Source organism: Panthera onca, chromosome A3 (assembly GCF_046562875.1).
Source record: "Panthera onca isolate mPanOnc1 chromosome A3, mPanOnc1 haplotype 2, whole genome shotgun sequence".
In the NCBI taxonomy this organism is placed as follows: Eukaryota; Metazoa; Chordata; class Mammalia; order Carnivora; family Felidae; genus Panthera; species Panthera onca.
Window position 1 is genome coordinate 59,201,291 of NC_138341.1, and position 20,266 is coordinate 59,221,556.

At 34.3% G+C, this 20,266-nt stretch overlaps 1 protein-coding gene across 3 annotated transcripts in view; it reads left to right on the forward strand.

Annotated features, from left to right (window-relative positions):
* WDPCP (WD repeat containing planar cell polarity effector) overlaps positions 1–20,266 on the forward strand; it is a 377,252-nt gene that overhangs the window by 226,189 nt on the left and 130,797 nt on the right. For all 3 annotated transcript variants that reach the window (XM_060604729.3, XM_060604709.3, XM_078444546.1), the window contains one exon: positions 16,778–16,880. In XM_060604729.3, the coding sequence (XP_060460712.1) occupies positions 16,778–16,880 (103 nt within the window). The remainder of the gene's footprint in view (positions 1–16,777; positions 16,881–20,266) is intronic.

Sequence of the window (20,266 nt, forward strand, 5' to 3'; positions counted from 1 at the left end):
TAGTCATAGAAATCCCTTTAAGTTGATTACTGAGTACTATTAAGGTGACCCCAGTAATACTGATATCTTCCTTTCCTTCTTGTATGATAAGGTGCCCCCAGTCTGCTATCAATGATATCTCTGAATTCTTTTTATTTCTTTTAGTAGCAAATGGTTACTAGAGTTAAGACTGTTGCTAATGTACCTTTTTCTACTGAGTTTGGCATTGTTTTCTAGAGGAGAGAGCTAGAACAAAAGTAGTCAAAATATTCTTTTATAAAGGGCTACACAGTAAGTATTTTGGCCTTGCAGGTCACATAGTCTCTGTCATTATTCAATTCTGCCATTGTAGCTTGAAAGAAGACATCAGCAATACATAAACAAATGAGTATGACTGTTTTAATAAGACTTAATTTTCAAAAATTGGTTGTAGGTTGGATTTGGTTCACAGGCTGTACTTCGCTGACCTCTGTTATACAACATTTCTAGAAAACGGCTTTAGAATATTTCTACAAATATGATTCCCACTAGTATAATTATGAAAACATTCTAAGATTTCATTGCAATTCCTTTATTTTTAGAGATATGCCATAAGAGATAAATGTCTGTATTTTAAACTGATTTGAAAATACTTTTTTTGTGTAATTATGCCACCAAATTGATGTCTTAAGTTCATTAACTTAATTTTGATTGTGAAATTTCAGGAATAATTTAAAAGTTTTATTTTATCTTATAATTATGTAAAAATGATTCTAAGTTAGATTTTAAAAAATGGTACATTCAGTGAAGTCTAACTTCACTCTCTGTTTTCTTCACATTGTTCCTTTCATTCCTCTTTAGGTTGTCATTATGGTTTATCCATCTTTTATGGAAAATACATAATACCATATATGCATATATGTTCATCTAAACCCCTGTTTTACTATTTTAGTAGCACACTAAACACATTGTTTGGCAACTTGATTTTTTCTTAACTCCATGTATCTTGGCAGTGACTCCCTAGCAGTATAAAGATCAAAAGACTTTTTAAAATTATGATAATTATACAGGCATCCTTTGGAGATACTGTAGGTTCAAATCCAGACCACAGCAATATAGTGAGTCAAATGAATTTTTTGGCTTCTCAGTGTATTTCTACTTATATTTATACTATACTGTAGTCTATTAAGTATGTAATAGAATACAGTACCATAAAAGAAAATATGCATACCTTAATTTAAAAATACTTTATTGCTAAAAATTGCTAACAATCGTCTAAGCTTTCAGTGAGTTGTAATACTTTTGCTGGTGGAGAGTCTTGTCTTGATGTTGATGGCAGCTAGGCGATCAGGTGGTAGTTTCTGAAAGTTAGAGTGGCTGTGGCAATTTCTTAAAATAAGACAGCAATAGTTTGCTGCATCAATGGACTCTTCCTTTCACAATTTCTCTTTCACATGTAATGCTGTTTGATAACATTTTACCCACAGTAGACCTTCTTCCAAAATTGGAATTAATCCTCTCAAATCTTGCTGCTGCTTTATTGACTAAGTTTATGTAATACTTTAAATCCTACTTTGCATTTCAACAGTTTTCCCAGCATCTTCACTAGGAGTAGATTTCATCTTAAACCACTTTCTTTGCTCATCCATAAGAAGCAGCTCTTCATTGGTTCAAATTTTGTCATGAGACTGCAGCAATTCAGTCACAACTGAGATTCCACTTCTAATTCTAGTCCTCTTGTTACTTTCATCTGTAGTTATTTCCTCCACTGGTCTTGAACCCCTCAAAGTCATCCATGAGGGTTGGAATCAACTTCTTCCAAACGCCTATTCATGTTGGTACTTTGACCTCTTTCCATGAATTGCGAATGATCTTAATGGCATCTAGAATGGTGAATGATTTCCAGGAAGTTTTCAATTTACTTAGCCCAGATCCATGAGAGGAATCACTATATATGGCAGCTATGAAATGTATTTCTTTAATAATAAAACTTAAGGGGCGCCTGGGTGGCTCAGTCGGTTAAGCGTCCGACTTCAGCTCAGGTCACAATCTCGCGGTCCGTGAGTTCGAGCCCCGCGTCGGGCTCTGGGCTGATGGCTCAGAGCCTGGAGCCTGCTTCCCATTCTGTGTCTCCCTCTCTCTCTGCCCCTCCCCCGTTCGTGCTCTGTCTCTCTCTGTCTCAAAAATAAATAAAACGTTAAAAAAAAATTTTTTTTTAAATAAAAAAAAAATAATAAAACTTGAAAGATGAAATTGCTCCTTTCTCCATGGGCTGCAGAATGGATGTTGTGTTAGCAGGCATGAAAACAATATGAATCTCGTTGTATATCTCCATCAGACCTCTTGGATGACCAGGTGCATTGTCAACAAGCAGTAATATTTTGAGGGGAATCATTTTTTACTAAGCAGTAGGTCTCAACAGTGGGCTTAAAATAATCAGTAAAGCATATTGTAAACAAATGTGCTTTCATCCAGGTTTTGTCCTTCCATTTCTAGAATACAGTCAGAGTAAATTAACATTAATTCCTAAGGGCTGCTAAGATTTTTGGAATGCAAGTGAGCACTGGTTTCAACTTACAGTCCCCAGCTGCATTAACCCCGAACAAGACAGTCAGCTTCTCCTTTGAAGCCAGTATTGACATCTGTAGGTAAGAAAGTCCTCGATGGCATCTGCTTCCAATAGAAGGCTGTTTCTTCTACATTGAAAATCTGTTGTTTAATATAGCCACCTTCATTAATGATCTTAGCTAGAACTTTTAGATAACTTGCTGCAGCTTCTACATCAGCACTTGCTACTTCACCTTGAACTTTTATGTTATGGAGATGGATTCTTAAACCTCATGAATCAACTCTGCTAGTTTCACACTTTCCTTCTGTAGCTTCCTTACCACTCTGAGCCTTAAAAGAATTGAAGAGATTTAGGGCTTTACTCTAGATTAGATTTTGGCTTAAGGAAATTCTGACTGGTTTGATCTTCTATCCAGACCACTAAAACTTTTTCCATATCACCAACAAATCTGTTTTGCTTTCTTGTCATTCATGAGTTCACTGGAGTGGTACTCTTTGTTTCCTTCAAGAACTTTTCCTTTGCATTCACAACTTAACTGTTTGGTGCAGAGGCCTAGCTTTCAGCCTGTCCTGGCTTTTGATGTGCCTTCCTTACTTAGCTTAATCATTTCTAGCCTTTGATGCAAAGTGAGAGACATGCAGATCTTCCTTTTACTTGAACTACTTAGAGGTCATTGTAGGGCTATTAATTGGCCTAATTTCAACATTTTTTTGTCTCAGGGAATAGGGAGGCACAAGAAGATGGAAAGAGATGGGGAAATAGTCAGTGGAGCAGTCAGAACACACACATTAGTTAAGTTCACCATCTTATATGGGCATGGCTTATGGTGCCCCAAAACAATCATAATAGTAGCATCAAAGATCACTGATCACAGATCACCATAACAAATTCATTAACAATGAAAAAGCTTGAAATATTTTGAGAATTACTAAACTATGACAGTGACACAAAGTGAGCAAATACCATTGGAAAAAATGGTGCCAATAGACTTACTTAATGCAGGATTACCACAAAACCTTCACTTTTGGAAAAAAAAAGCAGTATTTATAATGTGCAATAAAGTGAAATGCAATAATACAAGTTATGCCTATATATACATTAGTGCAAAAAACATGAAAACCTAGTGAGCATGAATAATTTTTTGAAAAATATAAATGGCTAAAAATAACATACTAAACAAATGAATTAAAATCATCCAGTAGCCACAAGAAAAAATTCATACAAGTCAAAAATATAACTCCTGAAAGGAAGCAGAAAGTTTTATTTATGAGTTCTGTGAAAACCTCAAAAACATGCAATTTCCAATAAGTTTTTCTAACATAAAAATATGTGCCCCTATAATTAAACTTGGTAAAAAAATAAATAAATTACTTCCACATGTTTTCATATTTAAAATGATTATTCATTGCTCTGATTTATATAAGAAAGATGATTTACATAGACATTAAGAGTTGATTACTAAAATTTATGTGCATGTAACTATTTGATACATTATTATCTTCAAAGTTAATTTTCCTCAAATCTACAAAATAGAGAAATTCAATTAGCACATTATCAGAAACAAGTACTTTATTCCTGATTTTTAAAACTTTTTGATCAAATTTTCTAATCTGAAATTATAAAATAATAGGTAAAAAACAAGTAACAGAAAAAGAATTATGTCAGCATTTTACTTTAATTGAAATACAGCAACATAAACTTGAATTCTGAAAGCAATTTTGGACAAGGTAAACTTGAATATCTATAATTAGAATTTAAATTTCATTTATCAATTGGTTTGAACTAACTTAAATGTTACAGCTAGAACATGGTATTCTTTTTTTTTCTTTAATTTTTTTTAATGTTTATTTTTAAGAGAGAGAGAGAGAGAGGGGGAGACACAGAATGTGAGCAGGCAGATGAGGAGAGAGAAGGAGACAGAATCCAAAGCAGGCTCCAGGCTCTGAGTTGTCAGCACAGAGCCTAACACAGGGCTCAAACTCACGAATGGTGAGAGATCATGACCTGAGCCGAAGTCAGATGCTGATCCACCCGGGCACCCCTAGAACATGGTATTCTTAAATATGCATAAGCTGTTGCATGTCTTTATAGTGCTTTTTTATTTCATACAAACTTATCAGTCCCTGGAAACATTATAAAAATTAGAAAAGATTATAACAATAATATGTTATAAAAGTTAACTGTTAATAACTGATCCAAAGTATGATATAAAGATAAAAATCTATTCAAGATTGCTTTTTAGTTTTAAATATTTTGTTGTAAATTTGCATATTAATTCCGGTAGTACATTCAAAAGTCATCTGTGAAAGGTGGTAAGAACCCAGTAGCAGCAAGTTTTTTTATTTTTGATCCTAGATAACACAGACAGGATATGTGTAAATATTTAAACCTGGATCATGGCCAAAGACTATCAGTGTTTGTCATCTTTTGTGCAGTGGAAGCCAATTTCACTTAATAGTGCTAAATGATGATACTAATTTAAATCAATTTGGCAAATGTAAAATTATAAAATTGTTACTGAGAATGACAAAAACTAAGTGGTTTATTCTTCTGAATATTTTTCTGAAAACTTCCTTCCAGGTTAGTAACACTTTAATAAAAGAACTATCCACCAACTAGGTAACCTGGTTGGGTGGTAGTAAAAGTTGGGATTTATCAATAGGGTACTTTTCAAATCTATTGCCATCTATGTTGTCCATTTAGTCTTGTTAATTTTAATCTTATACAATAAATCTCTAAAAACAGACCAATAAAACAAAAAATGACTATACAACTTCCAATGTCTCCTATGCCTTGTGCCTCTCGGACACATGATTCTAAACTAAGCATGTGGTAACACAGTCCACTAGTATGTGAGAACCTTGATGGCTGTACATCAGGGGTGGATCCATGTTTTATAGAGCTTGAAGTTTGTATAATTTGAGGAGTACTTCTTAAGAAAAAATTTAAAATTTCAAATACAAAATTAGGTACTGGAAAGGCATGTGCAAATAAGAAGTATTGAAGCTTAAGCTTCATTAATTTTGTGGTAAATTCTCCTCTGTATATGGTGCATAATAGATATTCCATTATTATTTATGGAATGATTTTTTTTTATTAATTGTAATTGAATTTGAACTCAGGGTGAGTGGAAGGGCATGGCAACCCTGGTAGTGGCCTCTTGAAATGTCTTAATATGTGATTTAACAGTACATTAGCCTTAGTCTCAACCAGCTTTACTGTATATCCATTATTCATGTATGTACTGGTCTAGTCAGGTGTAAGACATGAAAATGGAATATAAAGCCAAGTGGCTTTTATTTTCTTGACTCATTTAGAATATAACCATTTTCCAGAGATATATGAACACACTAAGATGTATATATCCAACATTTAAATTAAATTCCAACACTAAAACTATCAAAAAGTTAAAAAATAAGTGAAGCTAGAGGATAAACTGGCAAGTGATACAGATACTAGATATGTCTTGCATCAAACCCTAAAGAGTTTTGTATTAGACCCTAAAGATGCATCAACTATGTCAACTGAGGAGCATGGAGTTAAAGGGATATATTCTCTACTACATTTAGCTAAAGACTATACTCAGACATGTGAATGGCAGGGAAGCTCACAAGTGTATCAGCAAGTAAATAGACTGTTTCTAAATAGAAAGATTAAAGAATGAAAACCTTCATGGTAGAGATACAGTAACAACTTAGGAACTGTTGAGGGTTACCTTCCTCAAATTAATGACCTCATTCTTTAAAACAATTAAAAAATAAAGAGGAAAAATCATAGAATTAAGGAAAACTGAGAGAGTGAGACAGAGAAAATGATCCAGAAATAATTTGTGGGCCACAGATCTTATAGCCAACACTTACATCACTGCTAAACATAAAGTACTGAAGTTAGTAACTCACTAAGAAAACCATATTTATATGAGTATGTTTCTTTCTCTTTGGTTTATATGCCTGTGTAATAGTGCTGTAGAGCCTTACTGTTAGAGTAAGTCTTTCATATTTTTGACGATTTGCTTTGACATAAGAATTTTAAGATCAACTTGTCAAGTTCCATTAAAACCCCTGAAGTGATTTTATTGTATTCCACTGGATTTTATAAATTATATGGGGTCAGAATTGATCTTTGTCATGTATGGTCTTTTTCAGACGTAAGTAGGTGTGTCTATATTTTAATCAGGTGCTCACTTATGTTGCCCAGTAATATTTGGTAATTTCTTCTCAAATTTATTGCATATATTTTGCTTATTTTCAGTGAAGAATCACAAATTTTTCCAGAGAAGAGAAAATAGAAAACAAGCCACCTAACTTATTTTGTAAGGCTAATATAACCTTGGTAGCAGTGTGGGCTTATTAGCTGTCAGGCTCAAGTAAAGTCATTGACTTTTCTTAAGAACATAGATGTAAACGTCTTAAATATTAGCAAATCAACTACAGTAGTATATATTTTTAAGTTATTACAAATTACTTCATTGAATAATATGGACCCATTATGAAAATATTATGCCACTCTTGAATTAAAAGAAAAAAACCCACGTAATTATTTCACTTGATGTACACTAAAGTAGCTTCCAATTTTTCATTGTTGTAAGTAATGCTGTTATTGTCAATCTTTGTACATACATTGTCACATTATTTTCTTAGGAGTTTACAAAAGTGTATATATAGGTAAATTTTTATTCTAATATACTGTTAGGACACAGAATAAATAACTTTTTCTGGAAAGATCCATATAGCAAATATTATAGGCTTGTGGACCAAGAAGCAAAATTAAGGTTATTATGTAAGTACTTATATATAGCAAGGAAAAAACAAACAAAGCATAAATCTTTACTGACTAAATTAGAAATATAATAATTAAGTAGTTTTGCTAATACAAGTCAACAAATGTAAATAATGGAATTCTTTTTTATGGGGATAACATTGTACTTAAATTAGGGTTGAAAGCTGGTGTTCCTCATTAAAAAAAATCTGCAAATGTTCATCTGTAAATACTGAGCTATGATGAGTTTGTATGTATTTCACTTTTGCAAATTTCTTTCCTCATAGATAGGTACTGCCACATGTTAATATCATTAACCCATAGGCATATGGTTTTAATTGAGTATATTCACCAATTCAAAGATATTTTTAGAATTCCATTAACTAAAAGACAGAATGCCGTTTAGCATGTCATTTTATTACAAATTAGTCACATTAATTTAAATTAGTTGTAAAATTATAAAAGTTAATTTGTAATAAAATTAATTTGTAATAAATTTGTAATTAAAATTAATTTATTATGAAATTAATTTGTAATACAATGACATGCTAAACAGCATTCTATATTGGGACCTCATCAAGATAAATAGCTTCTGCACAGTGAAGGAAACAATCAACAAAACTAAAAGCAACTGATGAGGAAAAGATATTTGCAAATGACATATCAGATAAAGAGCTAGTATCCAAAATCTATAAAGAACTTACCAAACTCAACACCCAAAAAAACAAATAATCCAGTGAAGAAATGAGCAAAAGACATGAACAGACACTTTTTCCAAAGAAGACATCTAAATGACTACAGACACATGAAAAGATGCTCAACATCCCTCATCATCAGGGAAATACAAATCAAAAGCACAGTGAGATACCACCTCACACCTGTCAGAATGGCTAAAATGAACAACTCAGAAAACAACAGATATTGGCGAGGATGCAGAGAAAGGGAAATCCTTTTGCACTATTGAGAATGCAAACTGGTGCAGCCAGTCTGGAAAACAGTATGGAGGTTCCTCAAAAATTTAAAAATAGAACTACCCTATAACCAGAAATTGCATTACTAGGTATTCATCCAAAGTATACAAAAATGCTCATTCAAAGGGGCACATGTACCCCAGTGTTTATAGCAGCACTATCAACAATACCCAAATTATGGAAAGAACCCAAATGTCCACCAAATGATGAATGGACAAAGAAGATGTGTGTGTGTATACAATATATATATAATGTGTGTGTACATATATATGTATGATATATATAATACATATATACATACACACACACCCACAATGGAATATTAATAGACAAACAAAAAGAATGAAATGTTGCCACTTGCAACAACATGGACGGAACTAGAGTGTATTATGCTAAGTGAAATAAGTCATTCAGAGAAAGACAGACATCATGATTTCACTCGTGGAATTTAAGAAACAAAAAAGATGAACATAGGGGAAGGGAAGGAAAAATAAGATGAAAAGAGAGAGGGAGGCAAACCATAAGAGACTCTTAAATACAGAGAAGAAACTGAGGGTTGCTGGAGGGGTGTTGAGTGGGGGGATAGGCTAAATGGGTGATGGGCATGAAGGAGGGCACTTGTTGGGATGAGCACTGGGTGTTTTACCTAAGTGATGAATCACTTAATTCTACTCCTGAAATCATTATTACAATATATGTTAACTAGCTTGGATTTAAGTAAAATTTAAAAATTAAAAAATAAAATGTAGAAAAATACTGAAAAAGACTGCTGTGGATTAAAATCAGAAAATATATTGCTACGGGAATGTGTGTAGAATGAGATTTCCTTTATTCTTCACAATTCAGGGAATGTATAACACAGCCTGACATTACTTGCAAGTCAAAAAATGGTAGTTATCACTGAAATTACTCTATCACAGTATAAGTTTCACACCGAAGTTCTATTTTACCTTGTAGTTTTAGGTTGAAATATTTTTAAGTCTTCAGCATACACTAATTCCAAAGCCATTTAGAGTTAAATAAGAGTAGTTGAGCACAGTTCTTCCAACCATTTAAAAATGTAAATACCATTTTTAATTCAAGGACTATACAAAAGGCAAGCTATATTTGGCCTCTAGGCCATACTTTATGGATGCCTGCTCTATAAAGTCTTATATTCCCAGTAAATAAGTGCCTGGTTCCCCCAAACTTGCAACCAGTAAATATTCCTTTTCATAATTTAATTCCAATGTAGTTAACATATACTATTAGTTTCAGGTGTACAATATAGTGATTCATTAATTGTATATATTACAGGTGCACATCGTGACAAGTGTACTCTTAATCCCCTTCATATCTTTCACCCATCCCCCCACACACACACCTCCCCTCTGGTAACCATCAGTTTGTTTTCTATAGTTAAGTGTCTGTTTCTTGGTTTGTCTCTTTTTTTCTTTGTTCATTTGTTTTCTTTCTTAAATTCCAAATGTAAGTGAAATCATAGGATATTTCTCTTTCTCTTTATTTCACTTACCATTACACTCTATAGTTCCATTCGTGTCATTGTAAATGGCAAGATTTAATTGTTTTTTGCCATTGAATAATATTCTGTTATATATATGTACCACATCTTTATCTGTTAATCAGTTGATAGACACTTGGGCTCCTTCCATATCTTAGCTATTGTAAATAATGCTGCAATAAACATAGAGGTGTATGTATCCCTTTGAATTAGTGTTTTTTGCATTCTTTGGGTAAATACCCAGTAGTGTGTCTGTGAGATCATAGGGTAGGTATATTTTTACCTTTTTGAGGAAACTCCATACTGTTTTCCACAGTGGTTCCACTAGTTTGCATTCCCACCAACAGTGCAAGAGGGTTCCTTTTTCTCCACATCTTCACCAAAACATGTTGTTTCTTATGTTGTTGATTTTAGCCATTCTGACAGGTGTAAGGTCATTGTGGTTTTGATATGCATTTCCCTGATGATGATTGGTGTTGAGCATCTTTTCCTGTGTCTGTTGGCCATCTGGATGTCTTTTTTGGAGAAATGTCTGTTTATATGTTCTGCCCAATTTTAAAGTGCATTATTTGTGTTTTCTGGTGTTGAGTTGCAAAAGTTCTTTATATATTTTGGACACTAACCTGTATCACATATGTTATTTGTAAATATCTTCTCCCATTCAGTAGGTTGTCTTTTAGTTTTGTTGATTGTTTCCTTTTCTGTGCAAAAGCTTTTTATTTTGATGTAGTCCCAATGGTTCATTTTTGCCTTTCTCTTGCCTCAGGAGACATACCTAGAAAAATGTTGTTATTGCCCATGTCAGAGAAATCACTGCCTGTGCTCTCTTCTAGGATTTTGTGTGTGTGTGTGTGTGTGTTTTGAGGTTTCACATTTCAGGTTTTTAATACCTTTAACTTTATTTTAGTGTATCCAGTTTCATTCTGTTGCATGTAGCAGTCCAGTTTTCCGAGCACCGCTTATTGAAGAGACTGTCTTTTTCTAATTGCATATTCTTGCTTCCTTTGTTGAAGACCATATAAACTTGGGTTTATTTCTGGGCTCTCTATTCCATGCATCTATGTGTCTGTTTTTGTGCCGGTACCATATTGTTTTGATTCCTACAGCTTTGTAATATATCTTCAAATCTGGGATTGTAATACCTCCAGTTTTGTTCTTTGACAGTTTTGCTTTGACAATTCAGGGTTATCTTTTGTGGTTACATACCAATTTTAGGATTATTTGTTCTAGTTCTGTGAAAGATGATGTTGGTATTTTTATCAGGATTGTAAAAAATCTGTAGACCACTTTGAGTAGTATGGATATTTTAACAATATTGGTTCTTCCACTCCAGGAGCATAAAATCTTTCCATTTGTTTGTGCCGTCTTCAATTTCTTTCATCAGTGTTTTGTACTTTCAAGAGTACGCGTCTTTCACTTGCTTGGTTAAGTTTACCTTTAGGTATTCTTTTTGCTGCAATTATAAATAGGATTTTTTTTCTTAATTTCTTCTTCAGCTACTACATTATTAGTGTATAAAAATGTATTAGATTTTGCTTTATCAAATGAATTATCAAAATGTGTATTGATTTTGTGTCCTGTGACCTTACTGAATTCATTTATCATTTCTAGTACTTTTTTTTTTGGTAGAGTCTTTAAGGTTTTCTATGTATGGTATCATGTTATCTGCAAATAGTGTCAGTTTTACTTCTTCCTTACCAACTTGGATGCCTTTTATTCCTTTTTCTTCTCTGATTGCTGCAGCAAGGACTTCCAGTGCTATTAAATAAAAGTGGTGAGGGTCGACTTGTTCCTGATTTTAGGGGAAAAGCTCTTAGTTTTTCGACCATTGAATATGATGCTAGCTGTGGGTTTTTTCATATATGACCTTTATTATGTTCTCCCAAACCTACTTTGTTGAGGAGTTTTATCATGAATGGATGTTATGCTTTGTCAAATGTTTTTTCTGCATCCATTGATTATGTAGTTTGTATCCTCTCTTGTTGATGTGATGTATCAAACTGATTGATTTGCAAATATTGAACCACAGTTGCAGTACAGGAATAAATCTCATTTGATTAAAGTGAATGATTTTTTAATGTATTGTTGGATTCAGTTTGGTGATATTTTGTTGAGGATTTTTGCACCCGTGTATCAGAGATACTGGCCTATAGTTCTCTTTTTTTTTTTTTTTTTTTTTTTTTGTAGTGTCTGTTCTGGTTTTGGTATCAGGGTAATGGCAGTCTCATAAATGAATTTGGAAGCTTTCCTTCCTCTTCTCTTTTTGGAATAGTTTGAGAATATGTATTAACTTTTCTTTAAATATTTGGTAGAATTCACCTGCTAGGTGTCTGGTCCTGGACTTCTTTTTGCTGGGTGTCCTCTGATTACTGATTCTATTTCATTACTGGTAATTAGTATTTTTAAATTTTCTGTTTCTTCCTGATTCAATTCAATTTCTAGGAATCTATCCATTTCTTCTAGATTGTCCAACTTGTTGGCATATAATTTTTCATAATCTCTTATAATTCTGTTTCTTTGGTGTTCATTATTATTTCTCTTCTTTCATTTATGATTTTATTTATTTGAGTTCTCTCTCTCTCTCTTTTTGATGAGTCTGGCCAAAGGGTTATCAATTTTTTAAAAATCTTTTCAGAGAACCAGCTCCTGGTTTCATTGATCTTTTTTTTTTTTTTTTTAAGTTTCTATTTCATTGATTTCTGCTCTCATCTTTATTATTTCCTTCCTTCTGCTGGTTTGCAGTTTTGTTTGTTCTTTTTATGGCTCTGTTAGGTGTAAGTTTAGGTTGTTTATTTGAGATTTTTCTTGCTTCTTGATTAAGCCTGTATTGCTATAAACTTCCCTTATAGAACAGCTTTTGCTTCATCCCAAAGATTTTGGAACATTGTATTTTCATTTCATTTGTCTCCCTGTGATTTTTGATCTCCTCTTTGATATTTTTGTTGACCCATTCATTGTTCAATAGCATTAAATAATCCAATAAGTAGCATGTTATTTAACCTCCATATATTTGTGTTCTTTCAGATGTTTTTCTTGTGTTTGATTTCTAGTTTCATAGCATTGTAGTCAGAAAAGATGCATCGTATAGCTGATCTTTTTGAGATTGTTTAGACTTGTTTTGTGGCCTAACATACTCCATTCTGAACATTGTTCCATCTGCACTTGAAATGAGTGTGTATTCTTGTATTATAGGATGGAATGTTCTGGGTAGATCTCTTAGATCTCTCTGGTCCAATGTGTCATTGAAAGCCACTGTTTCCTTGTTGATGTTTTGTGTGGATGATCTATCCATTGATGTAAGTGGGTTGTTAAAGTCCTCTATTATTATTGTATTACTATTGATCACTTTCCTTGTTTGTTATTAGCTGCTTTATGTATTTGGGGCTGCAATGTTGGGTGTATAAATATTTGCAATTATTTTATCTTCTTTTTGGATTATTCCTTTTATGATTATATAGTCCATTTTCCTTTATTACAGTCTTTGGTCTAAAGCCCACTTTGCCTTGTATAAATATTGCTACCCCAGCTTTCTTTTCACATCCTTTTGCATAAGTGCTTTTCTATCCTTGCACTTCCAGTCTGCATGTGTCTTTAGGTCTGAAATGAGTCCCTTCTGTGTAGCATATAATGGGCCTTGCCTTTTTTATCCATTCCATCAACTCATGTCTTTTGATTGAAGCATTTAGTCCATTTACATTCAAAGTAATTATTGATAAGTATGCATTTTGTTACTTGTCTTATGGTTGTTTTTGTAGTTCTCTGTCCTTTGTTCTCTTGCTCTCTTCCGTCACAGTTTGCTGGCTTTCTTAGTGATAAGCTTGGACTCCTATTTATTTTATGCATATTTGTTAACGGTGTTTGATTTGTGGTTACCATTAGGTTTATATATAACATCTTATGTATATAGCAGTCTATCTTCAGTTGATAGTCCCTTAAGTTTGAACCATTCTAAAAGCACTAAATTTTTTATCTTTTTCCAGCCCCATTTTATGAATATCATTTCCTACTTTACACCTTTTTATTCTGTGAGGCTCTTGACCAATTTTTATAGATACATTTAATTTTACTGTTTTTTTGCTTCCTACTTTTCTTACTCTTGCTTATGATCTTTCCATTCAGAGTCCCTTTAACGTTTATCGCAGGGCTGGTTTAGTAGTGATGAATTCCTTTAATTTTTGTTTGGGAAATTCTCTCCTATTTTTTAAAAATTTTTTAATGTTGATTTATTTTTGAGAGAGAGAGACAGCGTGAGCAGAGGAGTGGCAGAGACAGAGGGAGATACAGAATCTGAAGCAGACTCCAGGCTCTGAGCTATCAGCACAGAGCCCAGCACAGAACTCAAATTCATAAACCGCGAGATCATGACCTCAGCCAAAGTCAGACACTTAACTGACTGAACCACTCAGGCACCCCAAATTCTCTCCTTCTGAGTGATTATTATGTTGGATAGAGTATTCTTGGCTGCAGGTTTTTTTCTTAGAACTCTGAATATATCATCCCTTCTGACCTACAAAGTTTCTGCTGAAGAAGTCAGTCATATAGAATTTCCCTCATATGTAACTGTTTTCTTTTGCTGCTTTTAAAATTTCTCTTTTGCTGCTTTTTGCCATTTTAATTACTATGTGTCTTGGTGTGGACCTCTTTGGGTTAATTTTGTTGAGGGATCTCTGTGCCTCCTGCATCTGGATTTCTGTTTCCTTTCCCAGATTTGTGGAGTTTCTTGCTATTATTTCTTCAAATAAATTTTCTGCCTCCTTTTCTCTCTCCTCAGGGATCACTATAATGCAAATGTTATTATGTTTGATGGTGTTCCTGACAGGTTCCCTTAGTCTGTTTTCTTTCTTTTTTTAATTTTATTTATTTTGAGAAGCAGAGAGAGACAGAGACAGAGAACATGCATGTGAGTGGAGGAGGGCAGAGAGAGAGGGAGAGAGAGAGAATCCCAAGCTGTCAGCCTGGAGCCTGGTAGCACCTGGCTAGATTTGTGGCACAGTTTTGGATGGGCTCCTGCCAAGGGCATACTGGAGAAGGAAATTCTGCAGTAGAGTATGGGGGCAGGGCACATGGTGCCAGCATGGTCCTTGCCATCTGCTGAGGGAGAGGACCTGCAGCCACCTGGGAAAACTTGCCAAGACTGGCAGGGTTGGGGGTGAGGGGTGCAAATCTGCAGAAGTGCACTGGGGCAGGGTGCACTGTTAGTAAGCTAGGTGGCATGTGTTGGTGCTGTGCTGGCTTCTGAAGCGTGTCCATGTATTTAGGCTCGGGAGCAGGGGAGAGAAATGGTGCCCAGCAGCTCTTTTGTTCTTGGAGAAGTTTCCCAAAGATCCCTGCCCCTCCAGCACATGCTCTGAGATTAGTAAATAAATCTATTTCCCTTCATACCTCAGGCATTTTTCAAACTGCTGCTTCTATGCTGTATCTCAGTAGGTCTGTTTGTAGAGCAGGAACTCAGTTCCCTGTTGTCCTCCCTGCTCTCCCAGAACTAAGCCCACAGATTTTTTAAAGTTCTAGGTGTTAAGCCCCACTGACTTTCAAGTTAGGCCCCTTTAGTTTTCAAAAGCAAATGTTATGGAGATTTTGTCTTCCCAGCATGAGTCCCCTGTGCCTGGGGTGCCTGGTGTGGAGATCTGGTCCACTCTCCTCTCGATGCCTGCAGCATTCCTCCCTCCTGTGGATAGTCCCTGGGGTTCCTTGGGCTCCTGACAACATCTCCACCTTTCCTGCCCTCTTTGATGTGGCTTCTTCTCTGCATTTACCTGTGGAGAGTCTGTTCTGTTAGTCTTTGGGTCTGACATTTTCTGGGCTATTGACACTGATGTGTGTGTTACCCAGTTGTATCCATGGGTGAGGTGAGTTTATGATTTTCCTACTCTGCCATCACCTCCAGAAGATGGTTCTGGTTACTCTGCAACCAGTAAATATTCTTAATTTTTAAAAATGTAAACAATTTGAAATTATATCTTTTCTACTTACATTTATTTGAATATTAATAAAGTGAAGCATCTTTTCGTGATTATAGGCCATTTATATTTTTTCATTATTAACTGTTCATATTCTTTTTACACTTTTATTGCAATAAAATTTCCATTCCAGCCGTCTTTTTGCACATCAAAAATAGTTCAGAATCCTTTTTACTGGCTATATCTACTTTAGTATTATTTTATACTGCTTTCTCCCACACATCCAAGACTCCTTCCATATTCAGACATTTCATTGCCTAACAGAACTGTGTTTTTGAAGTTTCTCTACATATATGCACCAGATATTAACTGGTACATTTTCTCTATTTTCCCTCCTAGCATAACTCTTATTTGTCCTTCAAGACTCAGATCAAGGATCAGTGCATCCTCTTGACTCCACAGCAAATATCTGTGGAAATACCTGTTATAAAACCTATCACATGTTATATAACTAACTGTTGTTCACAATGGTCTGTCTCCCTACTGGGCTCACAGCTTCCAGAGACATGACATTGTAATTGATCTCTGTATTCTAGAATAGTGCCTGACACTTAGTAGGCACTGATTATCTGCTGACTGCCTGAGTTCAAGATAGTTACTATATTTGTAATGTTAACAAAGTTGTATGTGTCAGACACATAAATGTCAGAAATTTTTGTAGTAGTATTTCTTGTAAAATGCTTAGCATTTTGTATGATGTGCAACAGAATTTTGTAGAAGCCATCTCCGATATTAAAATCTCACCAAAGAACATAGCAATAAAAGTTTTCATTTCCTGATAAAACTGAGTATGTCAAACATTTGGTTTAAAAACTTACCTTTTTCCCTGGAGACTTAAAACAATTTATTTAAATAACTGCTATTAGGTATAGTTATAATCTACAATTCAAGAAATTTGCTTATACTGGGAAAGAAAACTGAGAGAATTAAAACGCAAAAAAATATTTATCAGCCATGTCTGTTTTGTAATCTGAACAGTAAGCTCTTTTGTTCAAAGTCTTCTTTGTAAGTTGACCAAGATTCATTTGGATTAATCCTTTATTTTGCTTTATTTCCAAAGGACATCCATTACTTTGCACTAGATAAGGGTGAATTGGCACTGGCTGAAGTGGCAAGAAAAAGAGCTAGTGACATTGATGCAGAATCAATAACCTCTGGAGTTGGTAAGAATTAATGCTGTTTTTTTTAAGTGCTTTTTGTTTCAATCAATACTCGTTCAGTATCATTTATATTTATGTTTGTAGGGCACGGTTGGTTAATTTGAATTACTTTCTTTAAAAAGAAAGAAACTTTAAAAAAGAATTAAGCCTGGGTAAATAGTACAATATAGATATATAAGTTGGAACTGTGATGACATAAAAATTAATAATCACTGATTAATCATCACTTGGCAAAAAGTCAGAAGTACACTGTTCTTCTCATAAGATTTTTGAGGAAGAGTTTATTACCATCAGTGCTGTTATTAATATTAGCCAATACAGAAAGTTCTATAATCCTTTATTTGTACACATAAACATGTCAGATATATTTTGAGATATCAAAAGAATTGTCTTATACAAAGTATTTCACATGGGATTTTAGGTTTAATGGATGACTTGTTTTAATTTTGAAGCCACTAAAGCCATTTTACAGTATAGTCTTCCAAAGAAGACAAATCAGAAGCCTAAACTTAATCTAAAGGTCCATTCAAAACTTTTAATACAGAAAAATGATAGTTTTTAAAATTATTCTAATACCAAGATAAGCTTCCTTTCCGACACTCAGTAATGTGTCTCAATGTGGAAGTATTGACCTGTGGACATCCCAATTCCTATTCTTCCTGGTATTTACTATTCCTAGATTAGGCAAAGGACCCTGAGAATTGTAACATAGTTCATTTCTTTGTGGAATTCCTATGAAACAAGTAAGTTTTAATATATCTCCACTTTGTAAATTGCTTCAAATTATTACAACAAGACTCTCCATTGATTGATCATCTTTGTTTTTATAATGCTGTTTGCAGCCCAAAGGAGTAATTCTATTGCTTCTAACAGTGGAGGCCACTTTTGCATTTTAGAGAAATTTAAAGTTACTAAGCCTGAAAAGGAATGTGAAAAAATTATCCAAAATTTCAGAAAAAAAAAAAGAAACTCCACTAGTCACCAAAATGCTTCCTATGCTCTCTGTATTCTTTGATTAGACTGCTGTGGCCAGCTGAAACTTCTTAGCCAAAGAGCTTGGTTGATGTTGTTCCCTTTTTAAGCCCTGCCTCATTTCTAGCAAATATCTCTTCATTGAAACCCTGTTCCTCCCCACTTCTCAGCCTTTTTTTCAGGCCTCACCTTTTGACCTCTATTACTCTCCCTTGACAAAGATACCATTCAGTAACAATAGTTAACTATCAAGAGGTGAACTTCTCAGATTGTTCTGCTCCACTTTTATTCTAGAAAACTGGGGTGACTCCCACTCACAATTCCAAAAGGAATTAGGAAAGCATCTCTAATTTCTTTATTGTCGTTTTTGTCTAATTTTTCCATACAGCCCACATCATGCTGGGGAAAGCTAATTTTCTCTCAGATTCCTTCAATTTAATTCAACTATGCTCCCTCAAACTTTTCTGAAAGCAGAAAATAATTAAGTTTTTGGCTTGCAAAAGTGTTCTTTGATGCAAGCAAGGGGGTAAATTATGTAAAATATCAAGAATATTTAAGTATAAGTAGTTCAGTCTACATGGAAGAGTCTGTAAAAAATTATCACATGTAGTAGCTGTCAACATAAGTAAAAGAGTTGCCAAAGGAGAAGCTGAATAATAATAATCTCAACAATTTGAAAATTTTTTATTTAAATTTTTTATTCCAGTATAACATGCATACAGAAAAGCACACAAATCATGAATATAGGACTCAATGAATTTTCACAAGGTAAACATCCTGGGGTACCTGGGTGGCTCAGGTCATGATCCTGCAGTTCCTGGGTTTGAGCTCCGTGTCAGGCTCTGTGCTGACAGCTCAGAGCCTAGAGCCTGCTTCGAATTCTGTGTCTCCCCCTCTCTCTATGCCTCCCCCACTCATACTCTGTCTCTTTCTCTCTCTCAAAAATAAATAAACATTAAAAAAAAACCCAACAAACACATCCTTGTGACCATTATCCAGACCAAGTAACATACATTACCAAGACCACACAAGCTGTCTCCTATCCATTTTTAGATACTACAGTCCAGCCCAACTATCTTTACTATGACACTATATATTAGCTTTACCTTTCTTTCAAATTTTAAATAAGTGGAATATATATTATTTTTTTGTATTTGGGTTCTTTTATTCAACTTTGTGAGGATCTTTTATATTGTATATAATTGTAATTCTTTCATTCTTATTGCTATATAATAGTATTCCAATATATGAACATATACAAGTTTATTCATTCTATGCCAGGTATTTGAGTTCTTTCAAGTTTGGGGTTTATTGTGAATAGTGTTGCTGTGAACATACTTGTGTTTGTCTTTTAACAGATATATCCACAGGGTATGTGCTTTAAAGTGGATTTGCTGGAACACAGGCTATATTCATATGCTCAGCTTTAGTAGTATAGGTGAGGAAAATGTAAGCCTCTGTCCTTCAAGGTTTTTCCAGTTGGATTGAAAATCACATTTTCATAAGACTGATTAATACAAACTCAAACAAATTTAAATAGTATATATACTTCCTGTATACATGGAAGAGACCCAGGAAAACTGAGTAACTCACCAAAATAGCTGAAGACATCACCTTAAATACCATCTCCATCTAAAAACAAAAGATGATGTTGTGTGTACAGGGTCAGTACATAACGGGAGGTTACCAGAAAAAGCATGGTAAAAAAAAAAAAAAAGGCTGAAGTTGTCATGCAAATTTAGTAAGTTCATGCCTTCTCCACTGATAAATGTCTAGACATTTAAGAGTCCTCCCCTTCTTCCTGATACTGAGGGAGATACCCTTACAAATGGAGATTTCCTTTATACATGTAAATGTCTCCTAAGGAAGGGAAACTTGGGTTTCAGAGATTTTCTTGTGTCTACAGTTTCTTTAAAAATAACTAGGTTAGGGGCACCTGGGTAGCTCAGTCAGTTGAGCATCCGACTTCAGCTCAGGTCATGATCTTAGGGTTCATGGGTTTGAGGCCCGCATCGGGCTCTGTGCTGACAGCTCAGAGCCTGGAGCCTGCTTCTGATTCTGTGTCTCCCTGTCTCTCTGCCCCTCCCCCACTCACACTGTGTCTCTCTCTCTTTCAAAAATGAATAAACATTAAAAAAAATAAAAAATAACTAGGTTAGAATAATCAATATGTGAAAGATGCATATCTTTTTTTTCAAAAAAAAATATGTGTATGTGTGTGTGTGTGTGTGTGTATATATATATATATATATATATATATATATATATATATATATGTTTTTATTTAAATTCCAGTTAACATACAGTATAATATTAGTTTTAGGTGTACAATATAGTGATTCAGCACTTCCATACATCACCCGGTGCTCATCACAGCAAGGGCACTCTTTAATCCCCATCACCTGTTTAACCCATCC